The following is a 16,124-nucleotide window of genomic DNA, read 5'->3' as shown; positions in this document are numbered from 1 at the left end:
CATAGCATCTTTACATGATAGAGGGGCTTCACCACCTACCTTTGTCCCAGCTCGGGTAACTGAGGAGCACTCAACTTTCTTTTAGGTTTGTGAAGGCAGACTGGCTGAGTAGAGACCTCTGGACTTCAAAAATGCTCATTTATAAAGAACAGCTCCAGAAAACACCCCAAAATCTGCAGACCTTCAGATAAAAATTGAACGAATGTTTGGCAGCTCTTGGCTCTGCTGAAGTAGTAGGCATCAGCAAAAATGGGCGGTGGGTTGGAGGGAGGTGAGAATTAACATTAGCTACCGCTAGACACTTTCCTGGTCACTTTATTGCTGCACCTCCCTTATTCTGCCCAATAATCCTTTCTGGGTAAGGAGTATGAGCCTGATTTTACAAAGACTGGAAATGAAGAATAGTGAAAAGGCCACAGAGAAGTAGGCCAGAAAGGGACGCTGGGTCCGGCTGACTTTCCATGGAACTGTGAAGCCACCAGATATTCTATCTTTAGGTGCTTTTAACTGGAGCTAAGGAGGGGAGCCACTCACAAACTGGGCAGCTGCTTCCTGTAGTCAGAAATCCAGGTACTCTGGGACCATCCTCAGTTGCTCCTGCAGCGCTGCCCCTTCCCCCACCAGAATGGGAATAACAAAATGTAAGGCATTCGGATACACTGGGAGAACTGGCTACAGTAAACAACTCCTAGGTGGTTTGCTATAGGAACCCTATTGTTCCAGAGGGAGGCTCTTTTGCCAGAACTCTCCAGGAAGCCACTGCTGGGTAATGCATTTTTCAGCTGTTGAGAGAAAAGGGTAGTTCCTGGGATGTTTCTTCAATGGTTCTGGAAGCCAGGCCCTTAATCCTTGCAAAGCAGCAAGGAGCCAGCTTCTCTCAGAGGGACAGAATGTCTAGAGTCCCTCTTCCAAATCAAAACATAAAAACTCCCCAGCTTCCCCTTTACAACCTCTCAAAACGTGTGAATCAGGCAGAGGGGAGGAAGAGGGTTGCGAAGCCCAAGGGGGGTTCAGGCCTTCTCTATGCCCCTCCTCCCCTTGTAACCCAGCCCACCTGACCCCTCTATTGCAGTAAATTACAAAGCCCCCACTGTTCTCTCTGCCCATCCTCCTCCTCCCACCCACCCCCACACATACACTTTTTTAAAGGGCGAAATGCCAAATAACATTATTCCCCTTCACCATGGTATTGCCATGAGAGCTGCCTGGTATGTTTGCCTGAGAAATGGAAGGTTTTCATGGAAATATCAGCTTCCACGACAGCTCCCCCTTTGTGGAAGTGGCCTTGAAAAGAAGTGGAAGAATCCCCAACTGGAATCTAATTGGAAGGACAAGAGGGGAGAGCAAGGCCCCCGGAATTGTTCAAAGGCCTGAGGAATACTTGACTGTGGCTTTGGGAACCCATAGGCCTTTGCGAACTCTGGCAAAGCCCCACTCTCCACCCTCCCTCCCTGTCCTACTGCACAATGTTGTACTCTGTTGTGGGTAGCCTCACCTCAGAATGGAAACTCTACAATATAATGTGAGGGGGAGGGAAGCACTTACAGTATATACATATTATCCACAGATGTACACAGGTATCCTTGCGCACAATGTGAACTGCAGAAAACCATTTCACAGCCCATGTTAATCAAGCGAACACCAGAGAAATCAAAAATGGCTTTCTGGGTTTGGTTTGGTTTGGTTTGGTTTGGTTTGGTGGTGGTGTGCAATTAGCAGACCTAGATACAAGTCCCTCCCCTTCCACCTCTGCCAAGTTGTGGCAGTGTGACACTTGATTAGTGAATTCTCAGGACCTTCATTTGCTCATCTTCAAGACAGGTCCTGCAGTCTAGAAGGGCTGACATGAGGATGGCAGAAGAGATGGCGTGGTAAGCAGCCTGCCTCGAACAGGTGCACACACACGTTTCCTCCTCCCCTCCCCACTCAAAGCATGAAGGAGAAGATGCCTGGGAATGGGACAGGATCCGTGAGAAACAATCTCTCCTATCATACCCCAAGTACTTCTGAGAGCAAACGGCATATGTGAGCTCCTACTTGTCCATCAAGATGATAGAATGGGTCTTGGCGAATTAATTATTCAACAAACTTGCCCTTCGCAAATCCCATCCAAAGAAATGGTTTGATGCCTTTCAGTGCACTGACTATACAAAATACTGAAAAGACCAGTGCACTTCAAAAGCCTCACAAAACCCAGGCCGGGGTTTGGCAGGAGTTCCTCAGCCACTGGGTTTTTCTGTGTGTGGTTTATAATAACATGCAAACCTGATGCCAAGTCCTAATCTATTAAGGGACTGCCAATTAGCAGAAGGCTTAGAGCTGCAGGTTTGAGAACTGGGGAGCAGGTCTAATTAGGCTTGCAAATCATTTCTCTCCATAGCCCCTTGCATCTGACACAAGGTATTACTGGCTGACTGTTCCGGATATGTTCTTTCTATATTCCTATGCACATTGGTTTTTGTTTGTTTGTTTTAAGGTTTCAGACCTGAAGGCTAAGGCATATTTTCATGTCTGCCTCCTAAATGTAAAATTGGGGATTATCCTCTGGACAGTGATTTTCAGATTTAGCCATTCACCATCAGAGGCACTTATAAAAAAAAAAAAAAAAAGAAAGAAGGAGAGATAGATAGATAGACTGATTCCGGGCCCTGCCCAGATCTACGTGACCCGAATTTCAGGGGAAGGGCATGAGAATTCAGATTTTTAATAAGACTTCCAAGTGATTTTATCCCAAGGTGATTTGAGAATCACTACTCTAAAACTTAAAAATTTCATTTTTAAATAAAAGGGCTTAAAAAATTGATATATAATTTACATAGCATGCAATTTACATATGCATATACCAGGTCAACACAATTTTAAACCACACTGAATATACAATATTTACTGAGAACCTTATTGTGTGCCAGGAGTGAGAAATACTGAGATGAGTAAAACAGGGTTTCTGCCCTCAGAGAGCTCCTGGTTCTCATAGAAAAATTGATCTTTCCCCTACAGGGACCCTGTGAGGACTCAAACCTGCAGTTCTCCTCTCCCTTTCTCATCAGCCTACTTGGGAACTTAGCTTTCCAGTATCTTTCCCAGGACAACTTTAAGAAAGAAACAGGATGATTTCAGATGCTAAACATTAGCAGCCTATCTTAGAAGAGGAGAAAAGCCTGAGAAACATATGGCTTCAAGATACAGGAGAAAATATGTGCCTCAGGACTGCCTAAAGACAAAAACTGAAAGAGGGGAGTAAAATGCAGAGGCCCTCTGTGCAGCAGAAAAAGTCCTGGGCTGGGGGTCTCAGGAGCTCAAGGTTGGATTCTTCTGCGAATGAAGAAAGTCCCTTTTCTTCGCTGAACCTGTATTAAAGAGAAGAGGCTAGACTAGCTGGTCATGTCCCAAAGCAAATTCAACATGGACATTTCATCCTAGGGCCTTCATCAGAGTTTATTGTTAAGTTTTACCTGGGAGATGTGCAACCCAGAAGAACTTGGTTTCCTCAGAGCATTCTCTAAGAAATGCTGGCCTAAATAACCTCTAATCAGTCCTAAAAATATGATTCATGTGTGTGGCTTTCAAACAAGACTGATTTCCTAGCTGCAGGGCCAATGTTTAATATTTATCCTCTCCACAGTCCTGGATATCCCAGCAGGGACTCAAAATATGACTATGTCTGGGGAAGGGAGTGGCACGGCAAGGCTGTGTTTTAGAAAGTACACCCTGCCAGCCAGACATGTGGAAGATAAACTGGGGTATGGGAGCTTTAGTTAGCTGGCTCCTGCTAACCCAGGTGTGACCAACCACCTTCCCAAGGAAAAGCCTTCTGCACTTGGAGACACATCCCATCCACCCTGAATGAGGTGCATTAAGGCCTCTTACAGCCATGACACCACACCAGGTCCTGGACAGCACAGCTCAAATAAACACTGCCTGCTCTCCAAGAGCATCTGGGGCTGGTTGCCTCTTTCCTTCAAACACCTCTCTGAAACTCATTGCTGGAGTTTCCCTACATAGATTCCCTCAGGTTATCTTAACACATATATTCAGGACCATACCTAAGACTAAATTCGAACTAAATAGCAAGAGAAGGGCAATCTATCCACTGGCAACTGACGTACAATGGCAAACAGTAGCATGTATACAGCTGTGTATGTGGATTTTGGAGTCAGATATACTTGGGTCCTAATTTTAACCTAAAACAAGCCGACTAACCTCTCACAGTGATGTGGGAGGAATAAAACCGAGTGTGCAAAGAAGGTTCATACAATGCCTGGCACACAGAAAATGCTCAGTAAATGTTACTCTTATGAATATGGAATGATGTGCCTTCTGTAAGAAGGAAAGAGACAAGTGTTGTCTTGGCCCATAAAGAGATCCATTATTTATTTCACATACTGACCACGTATTATGAAAGTCATCAAGCCTTTGGCTTTCCCCCTCCTTTGGCTTTTTTTTTTTATGAGACTTGAGTGGGTGATTGAGAATATGGATAGCAGAAAAAGCACAGGTTTTGGGGTCAAATAGATTTGTGTTTAAAGCTTAAAGCTTAGATCTACCTTTTTTTTTAGTCCTGTGACATTAAGCAGGCTGCTAACCTCTCTAGGGCATCTGTAAAACAGGCTAGAATCAATCTTGACGGGTTACTGTGAAGTTTAGAAATACAGTGCCATGGCCGGGTGCGGTGGCTGACGCCTGTAATCCCAGTGCTTTGGGAGGCCGAGGCGGGTGGATTATGAGTTTAGGAGATAGAGACCATCCTGGCTAACATGGTGAAACCCTGACCCTACTAAAAATACAAAAAATGAGCCGGGCATGGTGGCGGGCACCTGTAATCCCAGCTACTCGGGAGGCTGAGGCAGGAGAATGGCGTGAACCCGGGAGGCGGAGCTTGCAGTGAGCCAAGATCACACCTCTGCACTCCAGCCTGGGCGACAGAGCAAGACTCCATCTCAAAAAAAAAAAAAAAAGAAATACAGTGTCATATATAAAGTATACTCAATCCATGGAAAGTATTGTTATTATTCATGGTCTTCTCTCAAAATACATTAGAATAAAGAAAGATGACTAGGGTAGCTCTTTGTCTCTGTGTGAGAGTATTTCCCTCCCTTTAAAGCAGGCAAGGGAAACAGCCTATGTAGAGTTTTAAAGATACCAATGTCTTTTCAATGTTCCATTATTTCCAGCTAAAGGAAAATAACTGGGGATTTTCTTAGCACTCCACATTGGTTTAAATAAAATGTGTCTTGGAACTTCCCAAGTTCACTTCACACTCATAGTCAATCCCTATCTCTGTTTCACAGTATTTTTCACTCTCCCTTCATTCATTTTTTTTTCCCAATAAATATTTATGAAGCACCTATGATGAACAGAGCACAGACTTAGGAGCAATGGGGTATATGTGGTGATCACAGTTCAAATGTTATTTTGTATTCATGTGAGGAAATTAAGAAAAGGAGTTGTAATTTGCCAAATGATACTTAGTGGAAAGGGACAGAGGTGGCCATGCCCTGCACAACTCCAAGGACCACCACTCACAGGCTTCAATCTCAGTTAGGGCTGAAACCAATGCTGTTGCCATTTCCACTCCTCCATCATGGAAGCAGCTGAACCGGCCCCATCCAATCCCTCCTGCTTGGTGACTTCCCCGGGGACTTTTGTCCGTCCCCTGCACATGGACACCGTAAGGACCATGGGCTGGCTGGTTACATTAGCTCGTTATTGTTATACTGGTTCTGGCCTTCCCTAGTGCCTGTTGGGGTGTGTGTGTGCAATTTGCCATAATCACTTATGCAGGAGAAGGAAGGCCAAACACTAAAAAAACAAACAAACAAACAAACAAAAACACCCAAAAACCCAAGATGAAGAAACAAGAGAAAAATCGATGATAAGTATCCAACACTGCCTACTTTTACTATGGAATGTGGTCCAATTACCAGGGAATTATTGGCATGCCAGTTAGCCTCTAGGTCACTGTGTCCCTGAATGGAACAATTTGTGAAACATGCTTAACAAGGGCCATCATGCTTGGCTAATTTCTTAATTTTTTGTAGAAACAAGGTCTTGCTATGTTGCCAAGGCTGATCTTGAACTCCTAAGCTCAAGCAATCCTCCTGCTTCAGCCTCCCACATCGCTGGGGATTACAGGTGTGAGCCACATATTTTAAATTCAATAAAAAGTTTTAGGTAAGTCTAGTGTGTGTGCTTAACCTGCTTTTTAAATAACATGATGATGCAGGCTTCAACTGGCCAAACTTAGTTAAATTTAGCCGTTAATAACCATCAAACAGTCTCACACTAATCAAATTCAGATCGAGGAAGACATTTTTTTCCCCCTGGTTCACAGTATTTTCTATTCATGAGTAGGAAACAGGATGTGATGAAAATGTACCATTTTAGAGTCAGGCCTAAATTCAAATCAAACTACTTGGCTTGGGCCTCAATTTCCTCACACATAATTTGAGGGGTAGAGAGAAGAGGTTTAAAGGTAAATTGTGCCCTCTCCCACCAAATTCATGTTGAAGTGGTCACCCCCAGCACCTTACAGTATGAAGTTATTTGGAGATAGGGTCTTCATAGAGGTTAAAGTGAGGGCATTAGGGCAGGCTGTAACCCCATATGACTGGTGTCCCTATAAAATGGGGGAATTTGGTCACAGAGATATATAGAGAGGTGAGATTACACAAAGATACAGGAATACTTAATTATGAATGATGTTAAAGGGTCATTGATCAAGTAATGATAAAATAATTTTAATTATGAAAACTATTAGAACATAGAAGATCATATGTATATATACCTAATAACTGAAAGAAAATCAACATGAGTAAAAAGAAATATGCCAAAATGGCAATAGTATTTATGGTAGATTATGAGTGATGTTCCCTGTCTTTTCCAAATCTTAGGTGGTATAGTTTAAAGCATCAATAATGATAAATTAATTTACCTTTAGAAAAAAAGCAACATTTTTATGCTAGTGTCAAAAATGACTTGGGTTTTTGAGACCCCGTCTCAAAAGAAAAAAAAAAGTTTCACTTAAGGAAAGGCCAAATTTAAAAACTAGTCTGGGTGGTTCAGGGAGGGACAGTATAGGTGAATGTAGTGTGAAGTATTTATCAAGAAGGACTGTCCCTGGGCAGGCAGGTACAGTAGCTCACGCTTGTAATCCCAGCACTTTGGGAGGCTGAGGTGGATAGATTGCTTGAGGTCAAGAGTTTGAGGCCAGACTGGCCAACATAGTGAGAGAAGAAAGAAAAAGAGGGGAGGGGAGGGGAGGGAGAAAGAAAGAGAGAGAGAGAGAGAGACAGAGAGAAAGAAAGAAAGAGAGAGAGAGAAAGAAAGAAAGAAAAAATGAGAGAGAGAGAAAGAGGCTGGGCGCAGTGGCTCATGCCTGTGATCCCAACACTTTGGGAGGCCGAGGCGGGTGGATCATGAGGTCAAGAGATCAAGACAATCCTGGCCAACATGGTGAAACCCCATCTCTACTAAAAATACAAAAATTAGCTGGGCATGGTGGTAGGCACCTGTAACCCCAGCTACTCGGGAGGTTGAGGCAGGAGAATCGCTTGAACCTGGGAGGCAGAGGTTGCAGTGAGCCAAGGACGCACCACTGCACTCCAGCCTGGTGACAAAGCGAGACTCCTTCTCAAAAGAAAAAGAAAAAGGAAAGGAAAGGAAGAGAAAGAAAGATTGTCTCCTTTACTTCAATCCTCCAGTTTTGATCAACTAGATTTTGAGTTCTTTGAGCTGAATCAGAATTGATAGAATCGTATCTTTTAACTTCATAGCTATAGCAACCTGGCATACAGTAGGCAGTTGATACACGTATAATTAAGTGGGTGAATGAATGCACTAATGAATGCAGTTGCTTTGGGTCTTGTAAGAAAACCACTGGCTTTCAGGTCGGACATCTTTACTAGAATGGTTATGTGTATGTACCTCCATGGATCATTTCCCTTTTCTGCTCAAAGACATATAACGTTGTCAAGTCCACATTTTATAGACATGCTGGTGAAGCTGACAGAGGAAAGATAGCTTCTGAAACCAACTTTCGAGGGTTTTGAAATCTAAACCCTCACTGTATGGAGAAACCTTATACTTCCTCCATCGATCTCATAGTCCTTCTTCTCTGCAAGTCCCCGGGGTGCTTTTCCAACCCCATATTGCTCTGCGCTGCAGCCAAAGCCCAGTTTCTTGCCTCAAAAGGCCCTTTGTTTGGGCTCTCTTTCCAAATCAGCGTATCCTGAGCTTGAACCCCCTTGCTTTTGAGAACTCTGATGCCTTGGCAGCAGAAGGCTTTGCCAGCAGGTTTGTGGTCCTTAACAGCTTTCAGAAACCTCAATGTGAGGGCATGTCTATAGCTAAGAAACTCTTTTCACGGGAGGGAGGAGAGGGAGTATTATTTTAAGAGTTGCAAAAACAACTTCAGATTGACTCTTTGGTCTTTCATTGCTACCAGAAGACTGAGAACTTCTTGTTCTCTGGTATTTAATTAAGATGATAGTTTTAATCAACTTGAAATGATATTGGTTAATAAGCTCTGCTCAATCTCTCAGGTAAGTTTCATCTCCCAACACTGGAATGCATTAAAGACAAATTTCCAGCATCTTCCTTCCCAACTGGAAAACACACGCTTTAGTAAGCACAAATGGAAAGGTAGCTCCATCTGTGCAGCTGCCATATGATTCTCTGGCAGGACTCCAAGGTAACTTTTCAAAGATCAGATAAACTATGTCTAATCCATACTTTGTACTTACACATTTTATAAACCCAGGTAGCACTCTCTTATGCATTTATTTGTTCCAAAGCTTGCCAATTATTTATGACAGATAACAGTTTCTAAACACTTAAGGGTCAGGGTATATTCATGTCAAAGAGCCCACTGTCTGTGAGGTATTTTTTTCTCTCCGGACACCTGTAAAGTAGAAATCATTGTCTCCATTTTACAGGTGAGGAATCTGAAGTTTACTACAACACTTGATCCAGGTTATAAGCTACCAAGTGATGGGGCCAGGATCGGAACCCAGAACTGTCTGGCCCTAAGACATATCCTCTTTCCACTGTGTTCCAATGTCTCCTAAACTTCAAAACTTTGATTCTGGGTTAAAATTGTGGTAACTCATGGTGGTGAATCTCTTCACCTCTCCTCCTATTTGTACCTTGTGACAGGTTTAATTCAACACAGTCAAGACCTCCAACTGTCAGGCACTGTCCTAGAGTCTTTTATACTTGATGACCTCTGCAGTTCTGAAAGACCATTTAATTCAACTGCCTCATTATTTAGGGAAGAAAATTTAAACCAACAGAGTTCAAGTGACTTGTTTAAGGTCACTAACTAGTGCCAGAGCTGGAATGGCTTGAGATTAGGAGGTGAAATTACCTCAGGTTGGAGTAGTGAGGGGGTAGGGTGAGCAGAACCCAGCTTAAAGAATGGAAACTCTTCGTATAGGCAGAGAAGAAGGAGCGGGTGCATTAGCAGAGGAAAGAGCATAAACAAAGGCTGGAATACAGATTTCTGTGTGTTGCTTCCAGGAAGCAAGGAGACTAATATGGATAAAGGTAGTTATCAATGAGAATACCTGTGCATTCAAAATAAGGATAGCAGAACCAAAAACTGTTAACAATAGATGCCTCTGGGGAGTGGAATTTAGAGGAACAGTAAGCAAGGGGCTATTCCTTTTAAACATAATCATATGGTTAATTTTTTTTTTAAGAGACTAGGTCTCACTATGTTGCCCAGGCTGGTCTTGAACTCCTGAGCTCAAGTGATCCTCCCACCTCGGCCTCCCAAAATGCTGGGATTACAGGTGTGAGCCACCACCCCCAGCCTTGAATTTTTTTTTTTTTTTTTTACACTAAGAATATATTACTGTGCTTTGGCATTTTATGTTAAGGTACAAATGACTGTAGATTACTGACACATGGGGCTAATATCTGTTTTGCAAAATAACCAAATCCATTGTGTAAAGGGATGCTTTAAACTATGGTATTTACTGGATTTGAACTTGAACCTGCACAAGGTAAGAGTTTTGTTTTCTCTATATTTTACTCATTTTCCAAGACAGTTAATTTCTCTGAGCCTGGTTTTCCCATCTGGAAAATGGGGATGAGGAAGGAAGAACTTTTGATGCTTGTCCCCTTCATCTCCTGTATTCTAAGATTATTCTAAAGGATGGTCACTGGTACCGGGCAGAGCTGAGGCAAATAAACCATTCTGCTAAAGGGAATTCTTCAGTGCAGTCCCTTCCTTGACAATGGTGCCTAAAAGCATTCTGCTACTTTGCCTGTCCAAACAACCGTGATGTAACCACTTTCAGAAGCCTTCCCCCAGAGCCCCTCAAACATAGTGTTAATAATCCCTTCAACTCGGCTACCTCTATACAGAGTATACATTGTATTTCTACAACTGCACCTGCCCAACATCTACTCCAGAAGATTCAAGGACTGAAACCTCTCCCCATTCATCATTAGACCTCGACACCCAGCACAGAACCTGGTGCATTAAAGGTGCTCAATGCATATTTGTGGAAATGACTCATCACCATCATTTATTCAGGTGCTTTTAATTATAAAATTGTTCAGGTGCTTTTAATTATAAAATTGATAGATACTATTATTAATGCTACTAATTACCAAAACTGTACCAAACATAGCTGATGCTGGGTTAAAATTATGGGAAGGTTGATTTTATATCAACATAACCTTTTGAACAATTAGAACTGCCTCCATGGAATAATCTCAGCATCACTGAAAGTATGTGCTGGTAGATTCAGTGTCTGGTGAGGACTTGCTTTCTATTTCAAAGATGGCCCCTTCTAGCTGTGTTCTCACGTGATGGAAGGGCAGAGGGGCTAAAAAGCTCCCTCAGGCCTGTTTTATAAGGGCACTAATCCCATTCACGAGCACTCTGCCCTCATGACCTAATTACCTCTTAAAGCCCCCCCACCTTCCATCACCTTGGTGATTAGGTTTCAGGATATGAATTTTGGCGGAACACAGACATTCAGACCATAGCAGTTAGTAACAAAGTTAAGATGTAAACTCAGATTCCTTGTCTCCCACCTTGCCTATGTTTTCCCTTCAGGGGGTTTTCCTCTCCCCATTCAGAGTCCTTTTTTTTTGAGACAGAGTCCTCCTCTGTCGCCCAGGCTGGAGTGCAGTGGCCTGATCTTGGCCCACTGCAAGCTCCACCTCCAGGGTTCACACCATTCTCCTGCCTCAGCCTCCCAAGTAGCTGGGATTACAGGCGCCTGCCACCATGCCCGGGTAATTTTTTTTTTTTTTTTTTTGTATTTTTAGTAGAGATGGGGTTTCACCGTGTTAGTCAGGATGGTCTTGATCTCCTGACCTTGTGATCCGCCCGCCTCAGCCTCCCAAAGTGCTGGGATTACAGGCGTGAGCCACTGCACCCGGCCCAGAGCCCTCTTTAAGGCAAGAGAGGAGGATGAAAAAAGTAATGCCTTCTAAATACAGCCCTAGCTTTTAGGGTAGGTTAGAATTTTTTTTTTTTAATAGAAGCTATCATGGTTAGCACAAATTTTGTTTGTTAAACAAGTTCAAAATACTACATGAATGCAAAACTGAATGTAAAATACCTAGCTGTTCTTAGGTTAGTTACATATTCTCAATTCTCTCAGGTTAGTTAATACTTTATTATTGACCGCTGCAAACTCTAGCAAGTAAAGGATTTTTCCATTTCATCACACTGACTTACAGGAAGCAGGCCTTAAGCACCCAGTGTTTAGCTTTATAATTATACTTAATAATAATTCAGCTATTTATAGAAAAGATAAACTGTACCAGTGGCTACCTCAGGATTGTGGTATTATAGGCAACAAAATTTTTATTTTTCTTTTTACTTCTTGTTTATATTTTCTAAAATATCTTTATATACTTTTTTTCAATGAAAATTTTTCAGCACCTATTATGTACAAGGAGTTCAAAATCTATTTAGAAGAGATTTCAGAGAGGAGGCAGGCAGGATTTGAAGTGACTATCAAGAGGTAAGTAGCTTCTTTTTTGGCTGAGCACGGTGGCTCACGCCGGCAATCCCAGCACTCTGGGAGGCCAAGGCGGGTGAATCACCTGAGGTCAGGAGTTCAAGACCAGCCTGGGCAACATGGTGAAACCCTGCCCTTACTAAAAATAAAAAAATTAGCCGGGCATGGTAGCACACGCCTGTAATCCCAGCTACTCGGAAGGCTGAGGCAGGAGAATCACTTGAACCTGGGAGGTGGAGGTTGCAGTGAGCCAAGATCGTACCATTGTACTCCAGCCTAAGTGACAAAGCAAGACTCCGTTTCACAAAAAAAAAAAAAAAAAAAAAAAAGGAAGTAAGTAGCACATACCAAGCAAAGAGAAAGAATGGCATGGTAGAAAAGGACCTGGAAAAGCCCCAGAGTGGAGATGTCTGGGAGAAGGGTGTGAAGGGGTTGGGAGAGAGTGGGGTAATGGGGATGAGAAGCAAGAAATTGAAAGGTTTGGTTAGGGTTAGATTCTGAAGAGTCTCAAATATGCTGAGAAATGGATTCTGTAGTCAACAAGGGGTCAGAAAGTCCTGTTCTGAAGAGACAGGCCTATGTGATCGGGATTGTAGTAGTAACAAATGACCCTGTAGACTCACTGCATAAAGAATACATGGGGGAGGAGAGACTATCAACCTAGAAATAAAATCTGTAAAGACATTTTTTCAGATCTGGGTAAATGATAGCATTTGCCTAAAATGCAGTCGAAAAAGGAAGAATGGAGAAGAGAGAGCAAATTCAGAAACAACAACAAAAAATATTCATTGTACAAACAAGAGCTTGCAGTTGCAAAATATTTTTCTATACCTGTGGGATACTATACCATTTGGTCTCAAAAGCTCTGTGAGGTAGGCAGGGAACAAATCATCATCCCCATTTTATCATTCACAAAATAGAAAACATTTGCCCAAGGTCACTCAGCTAATACAGCAAAGCTGAGACTGGAGGCAAGATCAGCATCAAGCTATCTCTTAGACTCTATATTTTTAAAATTTCATTTAATTATCAGCTCACGACACCTGGCCATGGTTTTTCCATCTGTGTGTCCATCTTCTCATCTTGTCACCTTCTTCCTTAGGGCAGGTTCCACCTCTTATATTTCTTAGACTTTCCCTCAGCACTTTGTATTTATCTCCACAAATACTGGGAGAGAGATAAGATAGGCAGTGGACTCACAGGCATATGCTTATCTGTCATTTTCTGGTAATACAGAAAATGATCAACAGCCCAGGATATACTTTCCCATTGGTCTTGTGGGTGTTTCCTATTCATCCTTGGTCCACAGTGGAGGAAGAGCCCTTGCTATGATTCCTATGGTTTGAGGGGCCTCTTGCCAGCTGCTTTCCTGCTCTGCATTCTAAGTGTGTAGGATCTGTACAAAATGGACCGACTCTAATTCCTATTTAACTTTTCCATGGGTCTGTGTTTGTCAAAGCTTCATGCCAACTCTGTCAGAAAAAGAAATGCCACAAAACTTCTCTTAGGAAAGGGAGAAAAGACCTACTTTATACACTTGCTTTCATGCTAATCACACCACCATTCAAATCCCAACTGAATAGGGGCCCTACAATAGCCTGGGAAATACACGGAGCGTTTTCCAAAGTGCAGGCCCCTTCACTCAAAATGTTTCATTTCCCTGGCTTTTTAACACCTTTGGAGAAGACTGATAAGAAGAATTAACAATACAATCTGATATTGCTGTCTCTCTGCAGAAAAGATATTCCATTTCTATAGAAAATTGGCCAAGTATTCTCCTACCATGGCTCCTGACCTTTTCTTCTAAGGCTCTACAGAACTGGAACTGAGATTCTCTCTGATATATTTTCAGTAAAAGTGGATAGATGGCCCAAGTGACCAGCTCAAAGCAGATTCTAGCAGAGCATTTTCCCTGAAATGTTAGTAAATGACCTCTGCTACTGATTAGCTGAATTATTAACAGTGTGTCACCAACCCATCAATGAGGATTGCTATAGACATTGCTGACCAAGTTCTGAGAAAAACAGAATGAACTTCAACCTCCACCTTCATAGTGTTGTTGTGAAATCCAAGTGAGTTAATAACGTATGAAAAGCCCCTAGCTCACTGCCTGCCACATATTAAGTATTCAGTAAAGTTCATGCCTCTCCCTTCCAGTGTAAAGGTTTGGAGTTCACGTCTATCCTCTACGGATTTACAAAGAAACAGGACATACTGAAATGGACAAAAGACTTTAAACTTCAAGTCAAATCTGAACACTTTACAAGGTGTGATAATTTCATTTTTAAATTTTCTGACTTGCTTGCTTTCTTCATATGCTCATTATTGAAACTAATAGTGAAAATTCAAATTGCAATCTTAATTCTTGGAGGAAAGAGCATAGGTGTTGGTTGGGTCATAGCCTACAAGCTCCACCATTTTCTAGTCCCAAGACCCTGAGCAAGCCCCTCAATCTCTCTGCACAACGACTGTCTCATCTATAAAACCAGTTAGAGGAATACCTCCCCTTCAGGCTTGTATGATTTGATGAGATTCGTGGATGTGTCTGACTATACTGTCAATGCTCAAAAAGGTTAGTTTCCCAGCTTTGTTCCAACTGACATGTGAACAATGACATTTTGCATGTGGTGGTACTGATGTTTTGTTTGCTTTGAGGGGCTAGGTAACTGGAGATCTACAATGAGAAAAATTAATTGAGGCAAGAAAGAATATATAAATTCAAACTCTCAGATGCAAACGTTATCATTTGGTAGAATTGTTCAGTAAAAGGGATTATTAATTAATAATAAATCCTTGGATTTCACAGCTAGGGCAAGCACAACTGCAACAACAAATTTATGGCAAAATCATAAGTAAAGGTCCCTCAACTCCATTAATAGCCTTAGGAAAATTAAACCTAAAATCAAGACAGCTTATTATTCCCCTCGAATTGAAAGCCCTGTATTTTGAATGCTTTGACTCAAGAAGTATATTTTAATTTCCCAGCCAGTCCCTAGGAATTCTGCTTTCATATAACATCTATAGAGCTGACCTTTCAAAGCAATCAGTCACAAAGGTGAGTGCAGCCCAAAATCCCTCCTGCGGTGTCACTGGAGCTGCTACTACTCTCCAGACAGATTTAAATGACAAACCCAATAAACAAAAGATTCTCCAGTAAGTTGGTATTCAACTTTGGAAATATTTTTAAAATCTCAGCTTGCTGGAAGTTCCTCTCTCTGATCATATGTGCACTTGCTTCCAAGGAAGACACTGTGCTTCTAATCAAAACATCCATTAAGGCTAAGATGACAGCAAGACAAATGTAACAATGAGAAATAATGGATTAGGCCATTCTTCTCTATAAACCTACTGAGGCCAAATTGACCCAAACAGCTACTCTGGGAGAGTGTCTAATGAAATCTGCTGTGTGGCTGAGACGCATTCTGCCACTTCCTGTCAGTGGTTGCTAACTTTACAACAATGTGGGTCATTTGTGGGGAAGAGGCTACTGGTAGAAGTTCCATGTACTGCATTTAATGAAGGAGCTGCATCCGCAGCCACTAACCAGAGAAGCTCAAAATCTTTCAATGTGACTTAAAGGTTACACCAAACCACAAGGACAGTAGCTCGAGCCTAAGGCACAAAAAGGGTCACAAACAGAGTGACCCATTACCACTGCCTGATGTGAATGATAAAAGGCCTAAAGTCCCTTCTTTTTTTTTTTAAATGATACAGAGTCTCCCTCTGTTGCCCAGACTGGAGTGCAGTGGCACAGTCTCGGCTCACTGCAACCTCTGCCTCCCAGGCTCAAGCGATTCTCCTGCCTCAGCCTCCCGAGTAGCTGGGATTACAGGCACCCGCAACCGCACCCGGCTAATTTTTGTATTTTTATTAGAGACAGGGTTTCACCATGTTGGCCAGGTTGGTCTCGAACTCCTGACCTCAGGTGATCTGCCCGCCTCAGCCTCCCAAAGTGCTGGGATTACAGGTGTGAGCCACTGCGCCTGGCCTAAAGCCCCTCCTTTCTTTAGAAAGCCTTCTATAGGATCCAGGACCCAGTGGTCTTCCTTACCTCAAAATTTAGAGCTGATGGTCCATTCTAGGGTGTCCAGCCTTTTCAGCAACAAAAATCCCTCATAGTTAATTCTTGCCCCTCTATGA

The 16,124-nt window shown here is 42.5% G+C and overlaps 1 protein-coding gene across 3 annotated transcripts in view; it reads right to left on the bottom strand.

Annotated features, from left to right (window-relative positions):
* PLPP3 (phospholipid phosphatase 3) overlaps positions 1-16,124 on the bottom strand; it is a 150,722-nt gene that overhangs the window by 54,774 nt on the left and 79,824 nt on the right. The window contains exon 1 of one of the 3 annotated variants that reach the window (XM_055092182.2): positions 13,028-13,164. The exons of the other annotated variants lie outside the window; for them this stretch is intronic. Coding sequence (XP_054948157.1) covers positions 13,028-13,058 — 31 coding nt within the window. The 5' untranslated portion in view covers positions 13,059-13,164. Of the gene's footprint in view, positions 1-13,027; positions 13,165-16,124 lie in introns of those variants that run through there. 3 annotated transcript variants of the gene reach the window in all.

Source organism: Pan paniscus, chromosome 1 (genome assembly GCF_029289425.2).
Source record: "Pan paniscus chromosome 1, NHGRI_mPanPan1-v2.0_pri, whole genome shotgun sequence".
In the NCBI taxonomy this organism is placed as follows: Eukaryota; Metazoa; Chordata; class Mammalia; order Primates; family Hominidae; genus Pan; species Pan paniscus.
The sequence above is the reverse complement of the archived record's forward strand: the minus strand, read 5'-3'. Positions and strand labels throughout refer to the sequence as shown.